Source organism: Rosa chinensis, chromosome 2, assembly GCF_002994745.2.
Source record: "Rosa chinensis cultivar Old Blush chromosome 2, RchiOBHm-V2, whole genome shotgun sequence".
NCBI classification, from domain to species: Eukaryota; Viridiplantae; Streptophyta; class Magnoliopsida; order Rosales; family Rosaceae; genus Rosa; species Rosa chinensis.
In genome coordinates, this window is record NC_037089.1 from 86,303,381 (window position 1) to 86,326,269 (window position 22,889).

Consider the following 22,889-nt stretch of genomic DNA (forward strand, 5'->3'; position numbering starts at 1 on the left):
ATTATAAATTTATAACCTTTTCTTTTAATCCCAAAATTTACAACCAAAAATTCATTTCGGCCGTCGGATGAGGTGGGAGTGATCCGACGGCGGAGAGAGAGGGGTGCACGAGTGGTGGTGTCAAATGGCAGTTGATCTCGTTAAAGTTAGTAAATTCCTAGGTTGTAAAACGCGGACTTTCCGAATATAGCCTCCTATGGGGGGTGGTTTGGACAGAGGATTGTGACGAGGATTGGAGGATAGAATGGTCAGTTTCACTTCGTGGTTTTTCGGGCTGTCGCGGTTTGACGCGGTCAATACAAGCCGTTACATACGCAAAATTTTGTGAAATTTTAAAAATTTAAAATTAATTTGTTAAAATTTAGAAATTATTATCAATTTCTAAAATATATATATATATATATCTATACTATTATTAAGAGAAGAGGCTTTGTTAGCCAAAACTGAAAATTTTGACAGATTTAACCCTAAAAGATTAAAAAACTTTAACAACAAATTAAATCACAAGGGTAAATAGGACAATTATAAAATGTATTTTTCTTTTAAAAATTTGAAAAAAAAGTATCCACAACCCACTTTTCTCTCTCCCACTTTATTTTCTCTGCAATAACCAACTTTTTTCTTTTTTATTTTCTGAAGAAAAAAAAAATTAATAACTTACACATGCAGAGCATGTGTGGAAAAATACTAGTATATATCTATCTATACTATTATTCTATTATTAAGAGAAGATGTGTTGTTAGCCAAAATTGATTTTTTTTACCTTTATAACCCTCAAATATTAAAATATCATGGATTACATTTTAACATCAGGGATAAAAATGTAAAAAGAAAAAAAATAAAAGAAAATAATTATTTCAAACTCTCCACTCTCATAATTATAACTCCCCACTACTCTCACACCCATCGGGTGTGTGGACATTTTCTAGTATATATATATATATATATATATATATATATTATCAATTTTCTCTCTCTAAACCCAAGAACTCATGGCTTAGGTAAATTAAAAATTGATGAAATTTTTCTGACCAAAAGGGAAAAATATAATAATACTAGAATCCCAAGAGCCACAACCTTGTTTGAGTTGTTTCTTAATTATAGTCTTATTTAAGTCATTAATGTGTGTGTTTTAATTATTAACTTTCTCCATAAACAGTATTGGAATAACCGGTTTACCTTCTCAGAGAGAATTTTATTCAAAATTCGTTGTTCGAATTTGTATTTATTTTTTATGATAAATTGAACATATTATAAAAAATGACGATACAGGAAACATGTGGCATGTTACTAAATAGCCGAGAAGGTTAAATATGATTCATGATTGAATAAGAAATAAGTCTATTTGATCCTGATGTAAAAGGTAAAGAGATCTTATTAATTTAAATAATATTTACTAACCGATTTGAATTAACTACAAAAAATCAGGCTTTTACCTTGGTCTTATCCTACCTTTATTGGGTCATAATAAATGCAAATCATTTGAAATTAATTTCCACACAAAAGAACCATGAGAAATTAAGTCTATTTAAAAAAAAAAATAGAACGTCAAGCTTTTCATATATTTAAATATAAGTGATTACACAACATGACCTACCCCTGAGAGGGTCACGTCAATATCAAGCCATGCAAATTACCCTAAAGCAACCAAATAAAATCAATATGATAAATAGGATCAAGAACCAAAACTTAGACAATGTTAGGGGAATAAAAAAAAAATTAAAAACCATGACTTATTTGACGGAACCCAGGACCGCCCTACACAGAGAGGGATTCCCCCGGATCCCAAATACGAGTCCAAAAGTGATTGAACCTAAAAACCCTAACCAACACAAAGCCCACTGGGAATAATACCCAAGCCCAAGCAAAAGGAACCCAGGCCGAGCAAAAAGTGCTCTGAGCCCCCAGCTTTTGGGCACCCGCGCAGGTTGTAGACCACCGCCTTCATCTCTGTCGTACCGGGAGGAAAAGAAAGTTGTGGAAGCCACCTATGGAATTGCACCCCCCCCCCCCAACCATCTTAGACTTTGATGGTAACGATAAAACTGTAGATCACCCATCGCAGACCATGTCGTGTCCCCACACCCAGGCAAAGCGTGCCTACACTACCATGAAAACCGATACGAGGATCGATCCGAGAATTGCAACAGAGTCCTAGGCCGATCCGATGAGCCAAGACTGCTTCACGGAGGAAAACAAGGTAGCTGCCGCCCTAACGCCTGCCTGAGCACAAGCAAAAAGGATTAATTCCCATCAACCCATCGATAAGAGACATATGCCACAACCACACGGTTGGACTGGAGGAATCCACGAGTTCAAAAAACTCGACTGCCAAGCACTAAGAGCACCATAACTCTATAAGTCGTTGGAAGGCATAACCCTAGGGTTGGCCCCCGCAAAAAAGTGAGAGCGAGGACTCTCATTAGATATGAGAAATTAAGTCTTAAAACTAGGCCAGATTTATTTTCATATCTAGACTAGACAAATTTCTTAATCCTTAATGAGAAAATTAATTGTGTTTAATTTGTAACTTGATTAGTAATGAGTTCTAAATGGTTCTCTAGAGAAACTTTTTTACTCGGTAAAACTTTTGTAGTAATACATACGAAATTTTGCTATAAGTAGCCGAGTATTGGGTAAAACTCATTCACGTGCTAATAAAAACCACCATTCAAAAGCACTTGTTATTAAATTAATCTAAAATACTTCTAGTCATTTGAAAGCATACTCGAAAGCACTTTTGAACATACTTTAAGATACAAAATTACAAGGTTTTCTAATGCCATAACTCTCCCATATTCTCACTCTGTCTCTTAAATCTTAAGTTTTATATGAAGTTACGATTGATTGATCGATCAATCACCTTGATTATAACTTTGGCACAATCTAAGTCTTTAAGAGCATTTTTAGCAATGCTAGCCATTTTTTTGTTAAATTTTAGCTAAAATAGCTAGAAAGTCATTTTGGCTAGTTACTTTAGAAATACGTCTATATCAATGCTCTCTATTTTAGCTAATTTTGAATTTATATTATTTTTAAAATGATGATTAAAGAGTTTAAATGTATTTATAAATTACATAAAATAACTTAAAATTAATGTTTTAAATTATAGAGAGTCTCATCTCACTCTCTATATTTAGGAGCGAGATAGCTAAAAGTTATAATGGAAAACTACTTAGAAGTCTAATGCAGTTGTTAAAATAGATAAAAAGCTAAACATGCTCTCCAAAATAGCTAAGAAGCTAAAATAGATAGTCTGCTAAAGATGCTCTAATGAATGAAATTTATCTCTTCAAATGATAACAGTTAATCTAAACTAAACATGAGAAATTAATTTCTGAAACTAGATTTGATGTATTTCCTTACTAAACTAGATCTTATTGATGATAAGATTGATTGAGTTTAATTTGTGACTTGATCATTTTAAAAATGAGTACGGAAATGGTTCTCTAAAGAAACTCTTTTACTCTGTAGAACTTTTTGTAGTAGCACATACGAAGTTGTGTTATGAATAATAGAGTATTGTTCGATAAAACACATTCGTGTGCTAATGAGAAATACTCTCTAAAAGCACTTTTTCTCAAATTACTCTAAAATACTTTTAGTTATTTGAAAGCACAATCCAAACCACTTTAAAAAAAAACTTTTAAAAAAAAAAAAAAACTATTATCCCACCCTACCCTTACATATGTCCGTGAGAATCGACTCATAACCTTTACCACTTTGAAAATACTTTTTAGATACAAAATTACAAAGTTTTCTAAATGTCATAACTCTGCTCATTTTCTTACTCATTAGTTTGTTAAGTTTTCAGTTTTAGATGAAGTTACTTTCAAATTGATAAAAAGACAAAACACCTTGATTATAACTTTTGTACATTATTGATTTATCCAAGTCAATGATGAATGAAATTTCTCTTTCGAACGGTAAGGCTGAATCTAGGCCGAATCTAATTCCTTGGGTCATAGTCATACTAGTGTATTTGTATCATTTTGGGATTCAATTTCATTAGAAGAGGTCATGAGGATCACAGAATAGTTAATATTCTTATTCTCAAAATTGTTCACTTAATTATGCCACACGTCCAAACCTGCAGACAACCACGTACTTATCACGAAGTGAGAAATTCTTAGGTGGGGGTTTCCCCACTACGTGACTTTTTTAGTAAGTCCACGGGGGAGAAATAATATATTCATCATAAGCCAGAATAAGCCGTTACATACCATTCCGCTGTCATTTATAGATAGACAAGAAGTTCCCACTACGTGGCTTTAGGGCCACCCAATCAGAAGAAATGAAATTTTCCATCATTTCCAAAACTGCCCAGGCTCCCTTAAGTGCAATACCCAAAACACTCCCTACTGGATAGTGCCCACCTCGTGTCCGTGTAGCTGCCCTACGCAAGATTCTCTCATCACGAAGTGAGAAATTTGAAGTTTTATGAACAGCCTTTGATAGGCAAGTCATCTCATCTGTTCCGACTTGTTTAAATATTTGACATGCATAACAGGGGCGGAACTACCTTATATCATGAAGGTCTTCACTTAATTAACTACGTATGCCTCTTAAAACTATATAAGCCTTGAAATAATATATTCATCACAAGCCAGAATAAGCCGTTACATACCATTCCGCTGTCATTTATAGACAGACAAGAAGTTCCCACTACGTGGCTTTAGGGCCACCCAATCAGAAGAAACGAAATTTTCCATCTTTTCCAAAACTGCCCCGGCTCCCTAAAGTGCAATACCCAAAACACCCCCTACTGGATAGTGCCCACCTAGTGTCCGTCTAGCTGCCCCACGCAAGATTCTCTCATCACGAAGTGAGAAATTTGAAGTTTTATGAACAGCCTTTGATAGGCAAGTCATCTCGTCTGTTCCGACTTGTTTAAATATTTGACATGCATAACAGAGGCGGAACTACCTTATATCATGAAGGTCTTCACTTAATTAACTACGTATGCCTCTTAAAACTATATAAGCCTTGAATCAATTCAAAACTATATAACTACACTCATATTCTTACTCCTTATTTTGTTAAGTTTTCAGTTTTAGATGAAGTTACTTTCAAATTGATAAAAAGACAAAACACCTTGATTATAACTTTCGTACATTATTGATTAATCCAAGTCAATGATGAATGGAATTTCTCTTTCGAACGGTAAGGCTGAATCTAGGCCGAATCTAATTCCTTGGGTCACAGTCGTACTAGTGTATTTGTATCATTTTGGGATTCAATTTCATTAGAAGAGGTCATGAGGATCACAGAATAGTTAATATTCTTATTCTCAAAATTGTTCACTTAATTATGCCACACGTCCCAACCTGCAGACAACCACGTACTTATCACGAAGTGAGAAATTCTTAGATGGGGGTTTCCCTACTACGTGACTTTTTTAGTAAGTCCACGGGGGAGAAATAATATATTCATCACAAGCCAGAATAAGCCGTTACATACCATTCCGCTGTCATTTATAGACAGACAAGAAGTTCCCACTACGTGGCTTTAGGGCCACCCAATCAGAAGAAATGAAATTTTCCATCTTTTCCAAAACTGCCCCGGCTCCCTAAAGTGCAATACCCAAAACACCCCCTACTGGATAGTGCCCACCTCGTGTCCGTGTAGCTGCCCCACGCAAGATTCTCTCATCACGAAGTGAGAAATTCGAAATTTTATGAACAGCCTTTGATAGGCAAGTCATCTCGTCTATTCCGACTTGTTTAAATATTTGACATGCATAACAGGGGCAGAACTACCTTATATCATGAAGGTCTTCACTTAATTAACTACGTATGCCTCTTAAAACTATATAAGCCTTGAATCAATTCAATACACGCCTCTTAATTATGCCACACGTCCCAACCTGCAGACAACCACGTACTTATCACGAAGTGAGAAATTCTTAGATGGGGGTTTCCCTACTACGTGACTTTTTTAGTAAGTCCACGGGGGAGAAATAATATATTCATCACAAGCCAGAATAAGCCGTTACATACCATTCCGCTGTCATTTATAGACAGACAAGAAGTTCCCACTACGTGGCTTTAGGGCCACCCAATCAGAAGAAATGAAATTTTCCATCTTTTCCAAAACTGCCCCGGCTCCCTAAAGTGCAATACCCAAAACACCCCCTACTGGATAGTGCCCACCTCGTGTCCGTGTAGCTGCCCCACGCAAGATTCTCTCATCACGAAGTGAGAAATTCGAAATTTTATGAACAGCCTTTGATAGGCAAGTCATCTCGTCTATTCCGACTTGTTTAAATATTTGACATGCATAACAGGGGCGGAACTACCTTATATCATGAAGGTCTTCACTTAATTAACTACGTATGCCTCTTAAAACTATATAAGCCTTGAATCAATTCAATACACGCCGCACCCCCCCCCCCCCAAAGCCAATGCCAGCAAGAAGTAACGAAATAAATAAATAAATAATTTAAAATTAACAATACTTAATGTGTATTAATTACTCAATTTATAATAAGAAGTATAGAAATGTTGCTTAGGTTTAGAAATTTTGTAATAAATTATCATTGATGTCTAATTTATTTAATTGTTTTATTATTATGAAATTTAATAATGTGCGTCGGATCCTGATTCCGCCCCACATAACCCTTTTGCAAATTGAAAGGAGTTCTTTTATTTTTTGGTCCAAACACTCCCTTTCTCTATCCTTTTGAGAACAGAGTTTGGTTTAATGTTTGATCATGGTCGTGTGGCTCTGGTTGGGTATCGAAGAATCCATGCCACAGCTTTAAATTGTGGTAATTTGTGTGCATGGCATAGGTTTATGGATTCATTCAACATTTTCCCTCATCCCGTGTAGTTTTGGTGCAAGTAACTATGAGTGGATTGCAAGTTTGATACCAGGTCTTTAGTTTCGATATATTGAAGACGTTTCCGTCAAGTTATTAAAACTTTTAACGGGTGAACGAATGCAATTTTCTTCAATCCTTAATTTTCTCTAAATTTGTTGTTATTCTTAATATAAAAGAAAAACTTCAAAATAATTGAGGTTAACTCAAAATTTTTGTGTTGAGTGATTTACATTTTCGGTCTCTCTAAATCCATAAGCATCCGACAAGTATGAACAACAAATTTTTTTATCAAATATTTGATAAAATGCCTCCAACGCATCATACTTCACCATTGGATTTCGGGAATTCTTCCGAAAAAGAGCTAGGGCTTTTGGAAGGAAAGGATGCGACGTGGGATAACAAAACCATGTTCTCTTCTGTGAAGTAGACAGTACATTGAGGGCGACAATGGGACTGCGATTGTGGTGGGGTTTGATACTTCAATTGATATACAGATCAACAACAAACGCAGCTTCCTAGAAATTTCAAAGGAAACATCAAAGTTTTGGTTGCTTTTCTCAGGCCAAAACCAAAGGCTGTTCGGTATATTCCATATTCTCTCTCATTCAAAATGTAAAAATGACAAAGCCTGTTGGAAGCTTTAACAGACTACGGTACTAAACAAATGGGTGATTAGGCATTGATTAGTTTAATTGGTAAAGACAGTAAGATTTGGAAAAATTGTGTGTTTCTTCATATGGTAAATGATGTCTAGTTAGGGATGAAAAGACTAAAGTAGTGCTAAAGTGGTGGATTAGGGTTTTGTTGGCACATGCATGTCAATGTAGGTTATGGAAAATCTATAGTTTTGGCAAACTTATGAATTAAGATCTAGCCTTCTAATTATGGAAGGACTTTTGTTTTACTACTTTGGATTAGACAGTAAAGATCGTTTGAGTTGGAGCTCAACAAATATCTATACATTTACAATAAGAATTTGACTCTTATCTTTGTTTTGTTATTGAATTTTTTAGGATCGCTGGATGCTAAGGGTCAATTCTCATGTGTTTTGAGATGCAACTATTATAATTTTTTTTTTGAACAATTTAGATATAAGAGAACATAGTTTGAGTTTTTTTATTTATTAATTTGTCAATCATACGGTGTCCTCAAAAGGTTCCTAGACCCAGAGACTAATCTGTGCTCGGGGGATCTTGTCAGAATGCTTCATCTCCCTTGACCACTAAGAATATATTGAAATTTAACTCCAATAAGTGTCGGCGGGATTCGAACCTGAGTGTGGGAGTTCCACACCTGTGAGTTCTTACCAACTCGACCATTTGTGGTGGTTAACATACACTACAAAAAAAAATTGCAATGGCCACGGCGCAATGCCGTAGCTAAAACTTCATTTGCCGTCGCAAATGACTTTTGGCGACGGCTAGGCGACGGCAAAGCTTCTGTCGCCGTTGGTGGCGTCGCCAATGCTGTTTGCTACGGCAAATGCGCCGTCGTAAGAGTATTAGCGACGGCAAAAGGTTTGCCATCGCAAGAATCATGCGACTGAAAAATGCCGTCGCCAATACCAATAGCGACGCCAAAAGTCATTTGCGACTGCAAAAACGCCGTCGCAAAAGTGTTATTTATGAATAAAAAAAATTTGGCATGCAAATATGCATGCCAAATTTTTTTTTTTTTGGATAAAAGCTATACAAAAAAAAAGTAAAGCTTATACAAAAAGGAATGAAGCTTATACAAAAGGGATACATTTTAATTTTTCTCATGAATGTTACAAAAGGAATGAAGGTTCTACGGAAGTTTACAAGATGATTAAGCTTTACAAGGAAATAGACACTTTTGTTTAAATCTTCCTCGACTTCAAGATTAAAACAGAAGCTGCTCACCAAGCCTGACTGGGAAGAAACATGAGCTTACCAAGCTGCTCACCAAGCTTGAATTGATGCTTTAAAGCCCTACCTATATGACAAATTTTACACAGTCAAAATGTTAAATATATACAACCTTCAAGAAATATATAACAAAGCAGCAGCTAACAATCTTCAATTATATAACAAAGCAGCAGCTAGCTAGAAGCTAATGCTACCAAAAGCCTGAACTAGATAAACAAAAGCATAAATGCATCTAGGTATATATATTTCCAGATGGTGTTACAGTTACTTGGTCAGTTACATGGTCAGTTACTTGGTCAGTGACCATGTAACTGACCAAGTAACTGACCATGTAACTGACCATGTAACTGGTCAAGTAACTGACCATGTAACTTGGTGTTACAGTTACTTGGTCAGTTACATGTAACTGACCATGTAACTGACCACTATATTACATCAAGAATAGTATTTATGAATTACAGAATTTCAGATCTTTTGGTCTAAAAGGAAAAAGCAACCCAACATGAAACAGAGAAACCACTCACCAATATTGTAATAGCATCTGCAGTGCTTTCACTCTTAAGTTCTTCTTCAATGGAACTCTCCGATGAGAAAGCATTTGCAAGTTTTAGATTGCACCATTTGCAACAGCTCATCCTATCACAAATGCAATACAAATCTTAGACTTCAAAACAATAAATTATCTATTTTCATATTGAACAACCAGGAAAAAACAATTACACAAAGCTAAACTATAACTTAATTACAGAGAGGTAAACCTTTGCCAGCTCAATGAAGGCCTTCTCCCATGCCACTGCTCTTTCAATTTCATTCCCCTCTTTATTAATAGCATTGTTTACAGGATAAGTTATTATAAATGTTGATGCCTGTTTTGGAAATATCAAAACGTATGTGTACAATATCCGAAATCAATTACGTATGTGTCTTCTAGGTCGATGAAAGAATGGCTAATATTTATCACAGCTCTTAATCATTTAAGTGTCATCAGTAGAACATAAGTATTTATGATAATTATGAATGAATAAAAATGGACTTTCAAAACATAAAGTATAAAACTGTACAAGTTTTCATGAGAGGGAGGAGGGGGGTATTCACATCACTCACCTCCCTTTGATGACCAACTACGGACATGCTTGTTACTGATGTTGTTCCAGAGATTCCAAGTATTTAAGAAGTGACTGAGCATCACCAATAAAACCAAATGCACCTTCATGGACCTAGAATTATTCAAAAACAGTAAACATTGAATGTAAGAGGCAGATAAAAGCACAAGTATGCTGGTGTTCTGATTTGATTGTCGAAATTTTGGTATTGTTTTGCAAGTATTCAGGATTAGGGTGAGCTACAGCTACTTGATCAGTTACATGGTCAGTTACATGGTCAGTTACTTGGTCAGTTACTTGACCAGTTACAGTTACTTGGTCAGTTACATGTAACTGACCATGTAACTGACCAAGTAACTGACCACGATATTACATCAAGAACAGTATTCATGAATTACAGAATTTCAAATCTTTTGGTCTAAAAGGAAAAAGTAACCCAACATGAAACAGAGAAACCACTCACCAATATTGTAATATATAGCATCTGCAGTGTTTTCCAGGTTAACAATTTCTTTGTCAGACAAATCAATGGTGTCAAATTGGTCCTGTTCAGATTAAAAGCAAAACCCACTCAGTAACTTCAAGCAGCTCAACATAAAACCCAATAACTAAACACACTCAGGATAATACTTCTTTTAAAGTAAATTCCATACCTCTGTAGCTCCCAAGTTTTTTATTACAAGTATCTTATTACCTGAGAACAAAGAAAGGGGAAAACAATTAAATTCACCAACCCAAAAAGTGGCTAAAACCCTAATGCGGGATCAGAATTTTGAAATTTCGAATGTTTCAGAGGAAAAAAGCCCTCAATTCTAAAATGAAATTCACTTTACCTTCTAAATGCATTTACATTTTGTAAAAAGATTCTCTACCACACAGGTCCTATTTACAAATTTGTAATTACAAGAAAGCAAATCTCACACAAGTAATGACTAAAGCTTTCAGTCCACAATGAATAAAATGACAGCTTCGACTGAAGCAAAACCCAGTACGTATCCTTGAAGCACAGTGAAAGAAATTTAAAGTGTAATAATAGACTTTAATTATGACGAAATGGTAATTCAATATCTTACCTCAATTTCAACCTTATCAGCCGATTAGGTACAGCAAGATCTACATAATAAATTTGTATTACTTTAGAAGTTTATACAAGGGGACGAAGAACAAATTTAATCTGCAAACATATTGAGTCAAGCATGTAGAAAGGCGAAAGGGATTTTATACCTAAAACAATCATACAGAAAAGAGGTAATGAGAACTCAAATTCTAAGCACGACCTACAATTTCAGTAAAATAAAGTTTAAATACACAGTTGAGGTGGAAGCGTGCCAGGTAGACTAAACCTCTTGAGTCTTGACTCTTGAGGACCATGTCAGATTAAAATATATGAATTCAAGTACTAATCAGAGAACAATATTAACAAGAAAGCAGAATGATAATAACAGAGATTGCTTTGAAATTAATGATTGTGGTGTTCATTTACAATTATCTTCTCTTTGTGAGAAAATCCTTCTTTTGTACGGTAATAATATTGGCAACTATACTAACCTCCAATAGATTAAGGTGAAAATCATCAGAAAATTAAACTTCTACCTCCAATGCCAAACCACCTTGGCACCTACCATTAGATCAGTTTAGCTGAGAACTTCTAGCACCTAGTAGATAAGGAAGGTCAAGGTAAGTTCTCGCAATGCAAGCCTTCACTTAACCCCATCAGAGGTCAGTATAGTTTACCTTATGCAGTATAGATATCAATCAAGTATAACAACCTCAATCGTTTTTTTTTTCCTGGTAAAGTTAATATCAAAATACCAACCTGTATCCTGATGTACAATCATGTATTGAAATATAAAAGCATCTAGCAATAAGATGAGAGAAGTATACAGCTTTACGGTGTGACGGACAGTGCTGTTGCCTTCACATTCATTGCTACTCTCAGATTAAGAAGAGAGGCCACCTTCCTAGCACAGTTGATCGAGGTTACTTTGTACATACCTTGTTATTCTTAGCAAAGGAATAGTCACCAGCAGGCAGGACGCCATTGACAACTCTAACCTGCAAAGTAGGTGTTACCATAAACATCTTCTAAGCAGAACTAGCATTAGGAGGCACGCTTAATGTATAAAAACTCACCCAATGGTAAAAGCTGTAAGTCATCATTCTGTGCAGAATTTGTAAAAGGAAGCCACTGCCAACACCTACCACTAGCAATTCAAATCCGACACATCGACAGAATGCATACTGCCATATCCAAATTCTACTATCTCTTGCATTACAAATATGAGTAAATGAACTATCAGAAAACCTAATAACCTTCTCAACTGGTTGGAGGGCGTTTTCTGAGCTGCGACAGCTCAATTGCAGGCATAAGAGGTGGCGCACCGCCAATTAGGGTATAGACCTACAATTCAACAAGGCCAGACACAAGCCATCAGTTCAACTCACCATTTATTACATCAAAATTTGAGAAAAATAGCATCAAATAAATCAAAATTAGTTGATTAAAGTGAAATTAGAGATTACCTCGCGTGAAATGCCATAGGGTTTGTGCTGAGACTCGTTGCGAGGTCGCGATTTCTTCTCCTGCTATAAGGGATGCGTGGTTTTGGGCAGACCCAAGATGTCCTTGACATTCATTCTGATTTTCCCCAAAAATCTAGCTAGGGTTTTCTTTTTCTGTTGTGAAATTGGATGCACAGAGAATAATCGTGATAAAGGATGGGCGGGAGATTGGAAGCTTCTCGTTTAGCAAACTAGAGTGAAATGGGAATTCGCAGTGAAACCCAGCCAACGAAATTGAAGCATGTTAGTTGACTAGAGTTCAACAATAATGGAAAAGGAATGATAGGAGATCGAGGAAATTAATTGAAATACACAAGCAAGAATAAGCCCTGGATCTGGATCCAGATCAACCCAATGGCAACCAAGTTCTTCGAACCTCAATTTGGTGAGTTGGAACAAGAATGGAGAAAAGGATATAGAAGGTTGTGGAAGAGGAAGAGGGTTGAAGAAAATGGGGCTTTTTCGATTCGAAATCAGATTTTCTTAAAAGAATCTCGTAGCTTTCTTATGCGACGACATGTATGTTGCAGTGGCAAACTTTTCATACCTTGCGACAGCTAATCTTTGCCGAAGCCAAGTTCTAATCTTTGGCTACCCCCATGCGACGGCATATTTACTCAGTCGTAAGACGTGCGACGGTGTAGCTTTGCCGAAGCGAAATGCCAGTTTTTGGCGATGGCAAAAGTGTGCCGACGCAAACTTCCGAAGCCATTGCAATTCTTTTTTGTAGTGATAGTTTGAGTTACATGTGTGTGACAGGATCCCAGGAGTGAGAGGCAACTGAAGATATTAATATAAAGTGTTCAATAAATGATCTCAAATGTAACAAACATGCTATTAAATAAGTCAAATTAGTATATGAGCTTCCATGTCGCACGCGAAAAGGAAGATTGTAAATTTCCGCTGTGCTTGCTTCGCACAAGACATCCACCACAAATTCTATATAAAGTTGGACTTTTAATCTCGTCACCACTTTTGTACAGCAAACACCGATCGGGCTGTTATTTTCACCATTTTATAAGACGATGACTAAACAGCCTTCATGGAATCCATAATGTTAGGCTTGTCAACACTGCATGAGTGCATGAACTGCAAGTAGGCGTGTTCAGCAGAACCTCCCCCAATGGAACCCAACTTCTTCTTTATTTAGAATGAAAACTTGATCGCAATTGTTTTAGCGTTTGAACAGCAAAGTGGCTATTTCTTAATCCAAAAGATCTCCAAGTCCCCATCAGAATTACAGGTATCCTAACCCAAGACCTGATCATAATCTTTTTAACAGAAAAAAAAAATGAAGTTCTTCACTAGATAACCCTCTTTACCTGCCAAATTGGAAGGGCTTGTTTGTACCACCTCCCCTTTTGCAGTTCTAGGGTTCTTCCACGATCTATAAATATAAAACAATATTTTCCAGTAGGAAGGCTTAGATATATAATCCGAAGTTATAGCTACGAAAGTCAATACATGACTTGGTCAAAGTCAATTGTCGATGGAAACTTGTGTGCATAGTTTAACAACTAATTGCAGCAACAGAACAAATGCCTAGAGCACATCGTCCATGGTGAGGGGTTTCATGTCCTGAAAGTTTTACTTTTTCTGGGGTCATTTGGGTTAATTAATTACAAGTACAACACAAAAGACACTGAAATATATCATTTAACACAAAATAAGAGTGTCAAACTCGTCACGTAACCCGCTGTATACGTACCCTTTTGATTTCATCTCGATGAGTGATTTGCTCACCTAAAAATATCTTTTGTCAGTTTTATGTTGTAAAAGGATAATCTCCGGAGCAGCAGCTAGCGTCTTCTTTTGTTAACTATATCAACATTTTTAAAGCTTGTTTTTTCGTGTGATATATCATCAGCTCATCACTCATTTTCTTCTTTTGAAAGTACACAAAGACGGTACACTCTTTGAAGTTGTTGAACTAGCAATTCGTAGTTGTGATCCACGTTTGATTACTTCAACATATTGCTGCTTATGTGATCATTTTCATCTTTTATGAAAAGAGTCTCCATCAGCAACTCATTCATCACCCTATGCCTACCATTATTAGTAACTCATTCATTTGTTACTGTCATTCCCATATGTAGTTCGCTACATTTGAATTACGTGCAACAACTTAAAAATCCAAAGGAGTGTGGTCTACTTTCTGAGAAAAAAATCATGTGTCAGTGTTCTGCACCAAGTACCACGGCGACCGTTGACGTAACCCATGCCATACTCCTTGAATGGTCTTCAGCAAAAGGGTACTTGTACCCAAAATTGACAAAAGTGGGAGGGAGAAAACGCCCAAGGGGCGCGAGACAGCTGTTTCCAACTCTAAGAGCAAGTGCATCCGTTGTGTTTTGACCGGGCAAAAGCATGGAATGATGATGTGGTGACTGGGCAAGGTGCTATTTTCCCCTCCACCGGGCCAAGTTTAACCAGGCAAACATTGACTTTCTTTGACCACGGCCAAGAAAAATTCCAAGTCCATGCCTTTTTTCTTGCCCAGGCTTGGCCGGCTACCAGCTCGGCCCGCAGTAGAACATGGCTGACGTCAGAGAGGGCCGCGCAGAGAGAGACGCGAAAGAGAGAGGGGTGAAGGGCACGGACGAATGGGGGAGCGCCACATCCGGAAACGAGTTTGCTCCATTTTTTGTCGCGTAGCGACAATTAACTGCCCATTGTGGGAGCACGTGGCTGAGAGCCGTTGGCTGGTTTGGGATTTGAACCCAACAAACAACAAATCTGGATCGAACATTAGAACAGTAAAAGTAGATCTGACGGCTATGAATTAATATGAAATTACATGAACAGTAAAACCCACGGATGAACAGTGAACTTACATGAACAGTAAAAAAAGGTGAACAGTAGGAATGAACAGTGTTGGCCGGGCAAGAAAAAAAATGTGTGGAAACCCATGTCCAGTAGTAGTGAATAGTAACTTGACTGGTCGAATTCTTGACTTCTCGACTTTACCTTTTCTTGACTACTGGTGAACTTGCTCTAAGGAACTTGGTAGAATAGCCTTGTAACCAAAACTCCATAAAGTTAAAGATATGTATGTAATTAGTTATGGAAGCAAAATTCATGGTTAAAAGGACAGAGGCACTAGATTTTGCTCCATTTTTTAATTATTCAAATGGTGTATGTCAATTCATTAAAATGGTGGGTGAGAGCCAAACAATACACAATAATTCAACTGTAGCGGGTTCATGAAAAATTGAAGTTATTACTTAAACCCTAGAAACTTGTAAAATTGTTTTGGACAACAATGTAAATTAAATGATAAAATAACTTGACACTATCGGAGTTTGAATCAAACTAGTTCAAATTCCAAAAACCTCAATTTATTCATAAACTCTAGGACCACCCTATGCAAATAGGGGTTACGCAAGAGCATGGATAGTCCCTAAAGCCACATCAGTATACAAGGCAACCTTCTTCCTTGCTTCCTAGCACCATTATTAGGAAGCTTCATCTTGCTGGCCGCTCCTCCTTTGGCTTATTCTTGCCGTCAAAAAAGAAAAAAAGAAAAAAAAAAAAACAGAAATTCGTTATCTATTTTTCAATTATTTTGGGGGACAGCCCAAAACTCAGACCAAGCCGGGTAGCTTCATCCGCAAGAATCACTACTCTTCTTTTCTCTTGGCCCAATAGCCTTTGGATCTGTATTACCATTAAAGGCCCAACAACCTATGTTTATCGGGTCGGGTCATGAAACCGGGCATCGGCGTCACCAGGTGAGTTTACACGTAACTTAAGGCTCAGAGAGTCAGAGTGTCCTGAACGAAGCTGTGTGTGTTTTCAATTCCATTATAAAAAATTGAAAACGACGATCCCTAATTTCAACTCTGAATCTCTCTGAGATTGGATCCATTACTCCATCTCCGTCTTCAGCTTTATTGATCGTCCTAACTTCTCAGGCAAGTGAACGTTTCCGCTTCCAATTTAGGGTTTTCTCATTCATTATAATTTTGCTCATTTTTTTTTTTTTTTTTTTAGGGATGGATTTGGTGAATAGTTACAAGGGGGTTGTAGGTCTCGTCTTCGGCAATGAGAAATCTTCTTCTTCAAATGAAGACAGGTAAATTTTTGATCATGACTTGCATGATTTTTTTTGGTTGTACATTGCGTATTTTCGGTTTCGATTTTCGAGTAGTGTGTGACGAATGTAGTATGGATTGGTTTGGTAGTTATGTTGAGCGATTGCTGGACTGTATAAGCAATGGGAAGCTGGCAGAGGACAGGAGGACTGCTATGGTGGAGCTTCAGTCCGTTGTGGCAGAGAGCTCCGGTGCTCAGCTGGCATTTGGAGCAATGGGTGAGTGGATAGTGCTTTATAGTGGTTTGTTTGCGCTTTTCGGTTCAAGCTTGCGGTGTGTGAGAGTGTTTGTTTGCTTTTTGTAGGCTTTCCTGTGATGATGGGTGTATTGAGAGAAGAGCGTGACGATGTTGAAATGGTTGCTACTGATTCTTGTTTTTTTTTTTTTTTTTTCTTTTCGCTTTTGTGGATTTATTGTTTTTCCGAGTGGAATGGTGGAGAATCAGGACTGATGTTGTTTTCGAATTAATTGAGTTGGGATGTAAGGCTATTTTTGTTTCAGATAAAGGTTCTGAAACTTTGATGTCATTGTGTCTTTTTTTTCCTGTCCCGACGGTTATTATGAATTTTATTGTAAATGTAGTGCTTTACTATCAATTTTTATCCATGGATGTGTCTCATTTTATGCATTCTACATACGCAGGTTCGAGGTGCCCTTGAAACTCTTGTAGGTGCATTGACTCCTATTGAACATGCAAAAATCCCAAAGAATGAGATTCAACCTGCTCTAATGAACACTGATTTGCTTTCCAGAGAAGCAGACAGCATTTCACTTCTCTTAAGTTTGTTGGTGAGGGTGCTCTTACTGTATTACAAAAACACTGAACATCATAATAGCTAAAGTTGTTTGGTTGAAGCTATATTCTCTGTGTAAATGCAGATAGATCCGACAATACTGATCTCTTTATTTAATTCTGCTCTTATTGTAGTCAGAGGAGGATTTCTATGTACGATATTACACTCTTCAACTTTTGACAGCTCTTCTCACAAATTCTCCAAATAGGTATTAGTTTATAGCTAGTTTCTCTTTTGTCCAAAATTTTGGATCTTTTGATGGTTTAGAAAGAATTCTGGCTGATTACACTTTTCAGGTTACAGGAAGCCATTCTGACCATACCTCGTGGTATAACTCGCCTAATGGATATGCTTATGGATCGGGAGGTACTATGCCCTGAATTATCATTTTGCATGTGTGAATTGAACTTATCATTCACATTCGTTGCTACTATTTAATTTTTAAGGGTGATCTTTCAAGATTCATATATCTTGCTCCAGTTTTTAAATCTTGAGAAGATTGAAATATGATTGAAAAATATTAGTATCAATTCTTTCATGTTCGTTAATCATACTCACTTATTCTTGCTGCCTTCTAGGTTATACGAAATGAGGCCTTATTACTTCTTACTTACTTGACACGTGAAGCTGAGGTGAGGTTTTCTTCTGTGATGATTCATTATATCTACTTTATATTCAAGTATATTTGACTGAAACGGTGAAACCATTGGTTTTTTTTTTTTTTTTTTTTTTTGCGCTTTTGTATTGACATAGGTTATTATAATTTCAGGAAATTCAAAAAATTGTGGTCTTTGAAGGTGCTTTTGAAAAGATTTTCAGCATCATCAAAGAGGAAGGTGGCTCAGACGGTGGTGTTGTTGTCCAGGTGATTCACTGTGACTCATTCTGTTGATAATCATTAGTTTATAGTGTAGGGAGTAAAATGTCTGTAGTTCTGTACTGCATACATCAAGTTTCCAATGTTGATACTCTGCTATTTTCTTAGAAAATATTTGAGACATCACTTGGTTATATAATTATTCTAATGCAAATGCTTTTGTACAGGACTGTATTGAACTGTTAAACAACCTTATTCGGAAGAATGCATCTAATCAGGTTTTTAGCTTATTATTGTTGCTCTACTTTTGAAATCATGGTTGTTGTCATTTACACAATTGGTTTATTCTTGCTTTTAATTTGAAAGCGTGTTTCATTCAGATACTATTGAGGGAGACAATTGGATTTGACCCATTAATGTCAATTTTGAAGTTACGAGGAAGTGCTTACAGTTTCACTCAACAAAAGGTTAGATGCTCAGTTTTCTTAACATTGTGTTGAACAATTATATTTGTTACTGCACAATTCTTACTGGTAATTTGTTGTTGATTTGGAAACAAACACCATGCCAGTAGACAATTAATCTACTCAGTTCGTTGGAAACTATTAATTTGCTGATAATGGGAGGTTCAGAGGCTGATCCTGGAAAAGATGCAAATAAGCTGACAAACAAGACAACTCTTGTTCAGGTATTTATAAACTTCTATAACCAGTGCTCCAATGAAATATCAATTTGGTTCTATCAGTGTTATCTAAACTTTTAACCTGAATGAACGCAGAAAAAAATCTTGGACCATCTTCTAATGCTGGGTGTAGAAAGCCAGTGGGCACCTGTAGCTGTCCGTTGTGCAGTAAGATAGTTCTTAATCCTTTTTTCATCACCTCTCTCTCTCTCTCTCACACACACACAAAATACAAACACATCTTTCAGAGATGGTATATACCAGGCAATGTCAGCTGGTCCATGAAGAGTTTTTACCTCTGATTTTATCCAATCATAAGGGGTCCATTAATTACATCAAATTTTGGACCTAGTTCCCTGAAACTTATGTCACTTATTATCTGAGAAAAAAAAAACTGATTTTCATAAGGAAGGTGTAAAACTTTGCTGTAATGAAATTTTTATGGTGCCTTGTAGACATTGAGTTACTCCATAATTATTAATCTTGATTCGCTTCATCAGGCATTACAATGCATCGGTAATCTAATTATCGGACATTCCAAGAATCTTGATGCCCTTGCAAGCAAAGTTCTCGGAGAGGGGCCACAGGAAGCTGCTCTGAACTCAATTCTACGAATCATCTTAAGGACATCTAGTGTACAAGAATTTGTTGCAGCTGATTATGTTTTTAAGAGCTTTTGTGAGGTGGGTGATGTTTATTTGCTCCTTATATCGTTGATTTACTTTGCTTCATGAGCAATTTATAGCAATTTATTTGTGACTGACATGTTAAATCCCTGACGTAGGACTTACTGATTGTGGATCTTTCACTTCTAATTTGTTTTGTTAATATTTTCTAAATTCACTTCCACCTCACTTGAATCAGAAAAATGCTGATGGCCAAACAATGTTAGCATCAACATTGATTCCTCAACCACATTCAATGACTCATGCACCCCTTGAGGAAGATGTGAACATGTCATTTGGAAGGTTTGTTTATTCATGTGCTTTTTTAGATTTTTACTGCATGCTTCCATTTTTAGTTGTTTATTATATTATATTTTTCTGCGTCATATTATTTTCGTCAATCCAGGTCGAAAAAGCTTTGTTGTGGTAATTAATGTTATAAAAACTTGATTATCTTGCAGCATGCTGTTACAAGGTCTTACCTTGAGTGAGAGTGAAGTCGATCTTGAGGTAATGCAGTGCTTAGTTGCTTCTGAGTTTTGTAAGACTATAAAACCTCTGTCACATTAGCTAATATATTGAGGTGCAGACATGTTGCAGAGCTGCCAGTGTTCTATCTCATGTCATGAAGGACAATATCCAGTGCAAGGAAAAGGTATGCAGTCACATCATCTTCTAATTCTTCTGATGCAGTACAAGTATGATTATCAGATTTTAGGCCAAGTGTGTATTTGCATTAAATTCGCTGCGTTATTTCTTATTATCACTTAACATGGCAAAGAAGAATTAAATAAATGAAGGTCCTATCTTACAATTTTCTAACCTGAAAAAACAATTTGCAGGTGTTGCATATTGACCTTGAGGCACCTACGCCATCTTTAGGCGCTTCTGAGCCTCTAATGCATCGCGTGGTAAAATACTTGGCCCTCTCCTCTTCCATGAAAAGCAAAGATGGAAAGTCAGGTGGAAATGCATATGTTCAACCAATCCTCTTGAAAATGCTGGTGACCTGGCTAGCTGATTGCCCTAGTGCTGTTCATTGCTTCCTAGATTCACGTCCCCACATCACATATCTGCTTGAACTGGTATCCAGTTCATCCGCTACAGTGTTCGTAAAGGGATTGGCGGCTGTTCTTCTGGGAGAGTGTGTTATCTACAATAAATCAGGTGAAAGTGGGAAAGATGCGTTTACTGTAGTTGATTCCATAAGCCAGAAGGTTGGACTCACATCATACTTTCTGAAGTTTGATGAAATGAGAAAAAACTTCCTTTTCACCTCTGCAAGGTCTGCTGAGCCCCGTCAACAATTAACCAGATCTGCTTCTGCTGGTATGGTAGAGCCTGAAGATGTTGATGGGAACAATTTATCTGATCAGAAAGATGAGGATCTACCGGTTCTCTCCTCAATCTTTGATGCTGCATTTGTAAACCTTGTTAAGAGTTTAGAGGCAAACATCAGAGAAAAAATCGTTGAGGTTTACAGTAATCCAAAGAGCAAGGTGGCAGTGGTGCCAGCAGAATTGGAACAAAAGAGTGGGGAAAGTGATGGGGAGTATGTTAAGCGGCTGAAAGAATTTGTGGAAAAGCAGTGCTCTGAAATACAGGTATTGCTAAATGTACACCAACTCTTGCTTTTTCTTTCTTATAGAGGGCACTTTTAAGGATGTAGAAAAGTTGACTGTAGAAGAAGCATGATGTGGTATGCATGTTATTGAATTTGTTTGGTTTAGCGATTTGTTTTTTTGTCAATGTTTGGTTTCATAGTCTTTCTCATCTTTTAGGACCTCCTTGGCCGCAATGCAAGCTTGGCTGAGGACGTGGCAGCAACTGGTGGGGGAAGTCATTCTCGGTCTGAGCAAGGCACAGGCTCAGATAGAGTTCATGTAGAGACACTTAGACGAGATCTTCAAGAAGCATCCAGGCGGTTGGAGTTGCTCAAGGCAGAGAAAGCCAAGATTGAATCTGAGGCATCCATGTATAAAAATTTAGCTGGCAAGATGGAATCTGACCTGAAGAGTCTATCGGATGCTTACAACAGTCTTGAGCAGGCCAATTTCCAACTAGAAAAGGAGGTAAGAGGTCAAAATGGTGTGGGGTCTTCAGCCTTTGCAGATGTGGATGCAATTAGAGCTCAGGCAAGGGAAGAAGCTCAGAAGGAGAGCGAGGCAGAACTGAATGATCTTCTCGTGTGCCTTGGACAAGAACAGAGCAAGGTCGAAAAGCTTAGTGCCAGGTTGTTGGAGTTGGGGGAGGACGTGGACAAGCTGCTTGAAGATATCGGAGATGATATGGGATTGCCTGGGGACGGTGAAGAGGAGGAAGACTGATGATGCGGGTGTTAGACTGATGTTTTATGTCATCTCACCAAGCCTCAATTCCATCATCTTGGTTTGGACTCTCACTTGTATATTTCTTGTTGAATGAATTGTACAGTTTGATATTTATTCTCAATGATACTCTTAAGTCTGGATAAAACTGTTGTATTAGTTGAACTTGAAATTAACATTGTGGGTTTTTTTTGGAACCTCTAATTCATCAGATTTGCACTCGTTTGATCAATAATTGTTTTAATTTCATCTTACTGCCGCAAAGTGAACAAAATTAGGGGAAAAAAAAAACAAGAAAACAAAGTATATATCACTGCACTTGTTCGTTAGCAATTAAAAAATCTAGGGGGTGTGTTTTGTAGAAAAAATTTATGTGTGAGCGGTTAGATCACTTTTGTAGGTCTTACTTATCGAGCATGATCTTCCACATTCAATTTTTATGACTGTTAGTGATCAAAATACCAAAGTTACTTCTCCAAGTATCATGTAAAATTTCGTGTGACAGATTCGTCTTATCAATTACATTCTCCACATTAATGAATAGCACATGAGGGCATTTGGAAGCAACAATTCGAGATAATATGTTGGCGGCTTTTGGTGGATGAATATCATCAATTCGTGTATATTGTTTCACAAATGCTATTAAAGCCACTGAACTATAATACTATTTGCTGCGGTTTGGAGCTTTCTCTCTAAACATAATTTGGGTGTTTCTAATTCTGAATGAAAACTTGCATAATCATAAACCCAGAAAAAGAAAATAGATATAAACAATAAAATTGAACCTTAGATTTCTTAAATTTTTTTTTTTTTTTTTCCTTTTCGCTAGAGCAATTCATCCGGTTGGAGGATGTAGCGAGAGATGAAAAAGATGATAGGCTTAATCAGAGGTTTTTTTTTATCGGCCAAAGAACTTCATTCATAGTTGTCCACAGATGCAACAAAAACTGAAAAAGCATTTAATCTAGGTGCGTTACATGTTTTACATATAACAAAATTAATTGTGAGTTTACTGCATCACAAGCATTATGGCTTGGAATTAGATAACTTTGCTGGTAGAATGAAACCACACAGAGACTTTTATAGACCAATGTCAAAAAATCTTCTTTGAAAAAACGGATCCATCACCATTC

The 22,889-nt window shown here is 36.8% G+C and overlaps 1 protein-coding gene and 1 long non-coding RNA gene across 6 annotated transcripts; one reads left to right on the forward strand and one right to left on the reverse strand.

Moving 5' to 3' along the window:
• Nucleotides 1-11,191: 11,191 nt before the first annotated feature.
• Nucleotides 11,192-13,103, reverse strand: LOC112188723. 2 transcript variants are annotated; one of them, XR_005807124.1, is made up of 4 exons: nucleotides 12,339-13,103; nucleotides 12,129-12,216; nucleotides 11,700-11,870; nucleotides 11,192-11,470 (listed from the first exon to the last, which is right to left on the reverse strand). It is a non-coding gene; the product is annotated as an uncharacterized LOC112188723 (long non-coding RNA). The 2 variants fall into 2 exon arrangements; XR_005807123.1 differs by having other exon boundaries at nucleotides 11,550-11,870.
• Nucleotides 13,104-16,139: 3,036 nt separating this feature from the next.
• Nucleotides 16,140-21,988, forward strand: LOC112186809 (golgin candidate 6). 4 transcript variants are annotated; one of them, XM_040514524.1, is made up of 19 exons: nucleotides 16,140-16,291; nucleotides 16,371-16,452; nucleotides 16,562-16,689; nucleotides 16,776-16,828; nucleotides 17,114-17,260; nucleotides 17,400-17,473; nucleotides 17,562-17,631; nucleotides 17,844-17,897; nucleotides 18,035-18,130; nucleotides 18,310-18,360; nucleotides 18,463-18,549; nucleotides 18,657-18,770; nucleotides 18,861-18,932; nucleotides 19,265-19,447; nucleotides 19,629-19,732; nucleotides 19,891-19,939; nucleotides 20,019-20,084; nucleotides 20,272-21,128; nucleotides 21,211-21,352. In XM_040514524.1, the coding sequence occupies exons 2-18, from the start codon at nucleotides 16,373-16,375 to the stop codon at nucleotides 21,088-21,090; spliced, it is 2,247 nt and encodes a 748-aa protein (XP_040370458.1). In that variant the 5' UTR covers nucleotides 16,140-16,291; nucleotides 16,371-16,372; the 3' UTR covers nucleotides 21,091-21,128; nucleotides 21,211-21,352. The 4 variants fall into 4 exon arrangements, with proteins under 4 accessions (XP_040370458.1, XP_024181101.1, XP_024181102.1 ...); XM_024325333.2 differs by having other exon boundaries at nucleotides 16,141-16,291; nucleotides 20,272-21,033; nucleotides 21,211-21,988; XM_024325334.2 differs by lacking the exons at nucleotides 16,140-16,291; nucleotides 16,371-16,452; nucleotides 16,562-16,689; nucleotides 16,776-16,828 and having other exon boundaries at nucleotides 17,171-17,260; nucleotides 17,404-17,473; nucleotides 20,272-21,033; nucleotides 21,211-21,969.
• The last annotated feature ends 901 nt before the right edge of the window (nucleotides 21,989-22,889 follow it).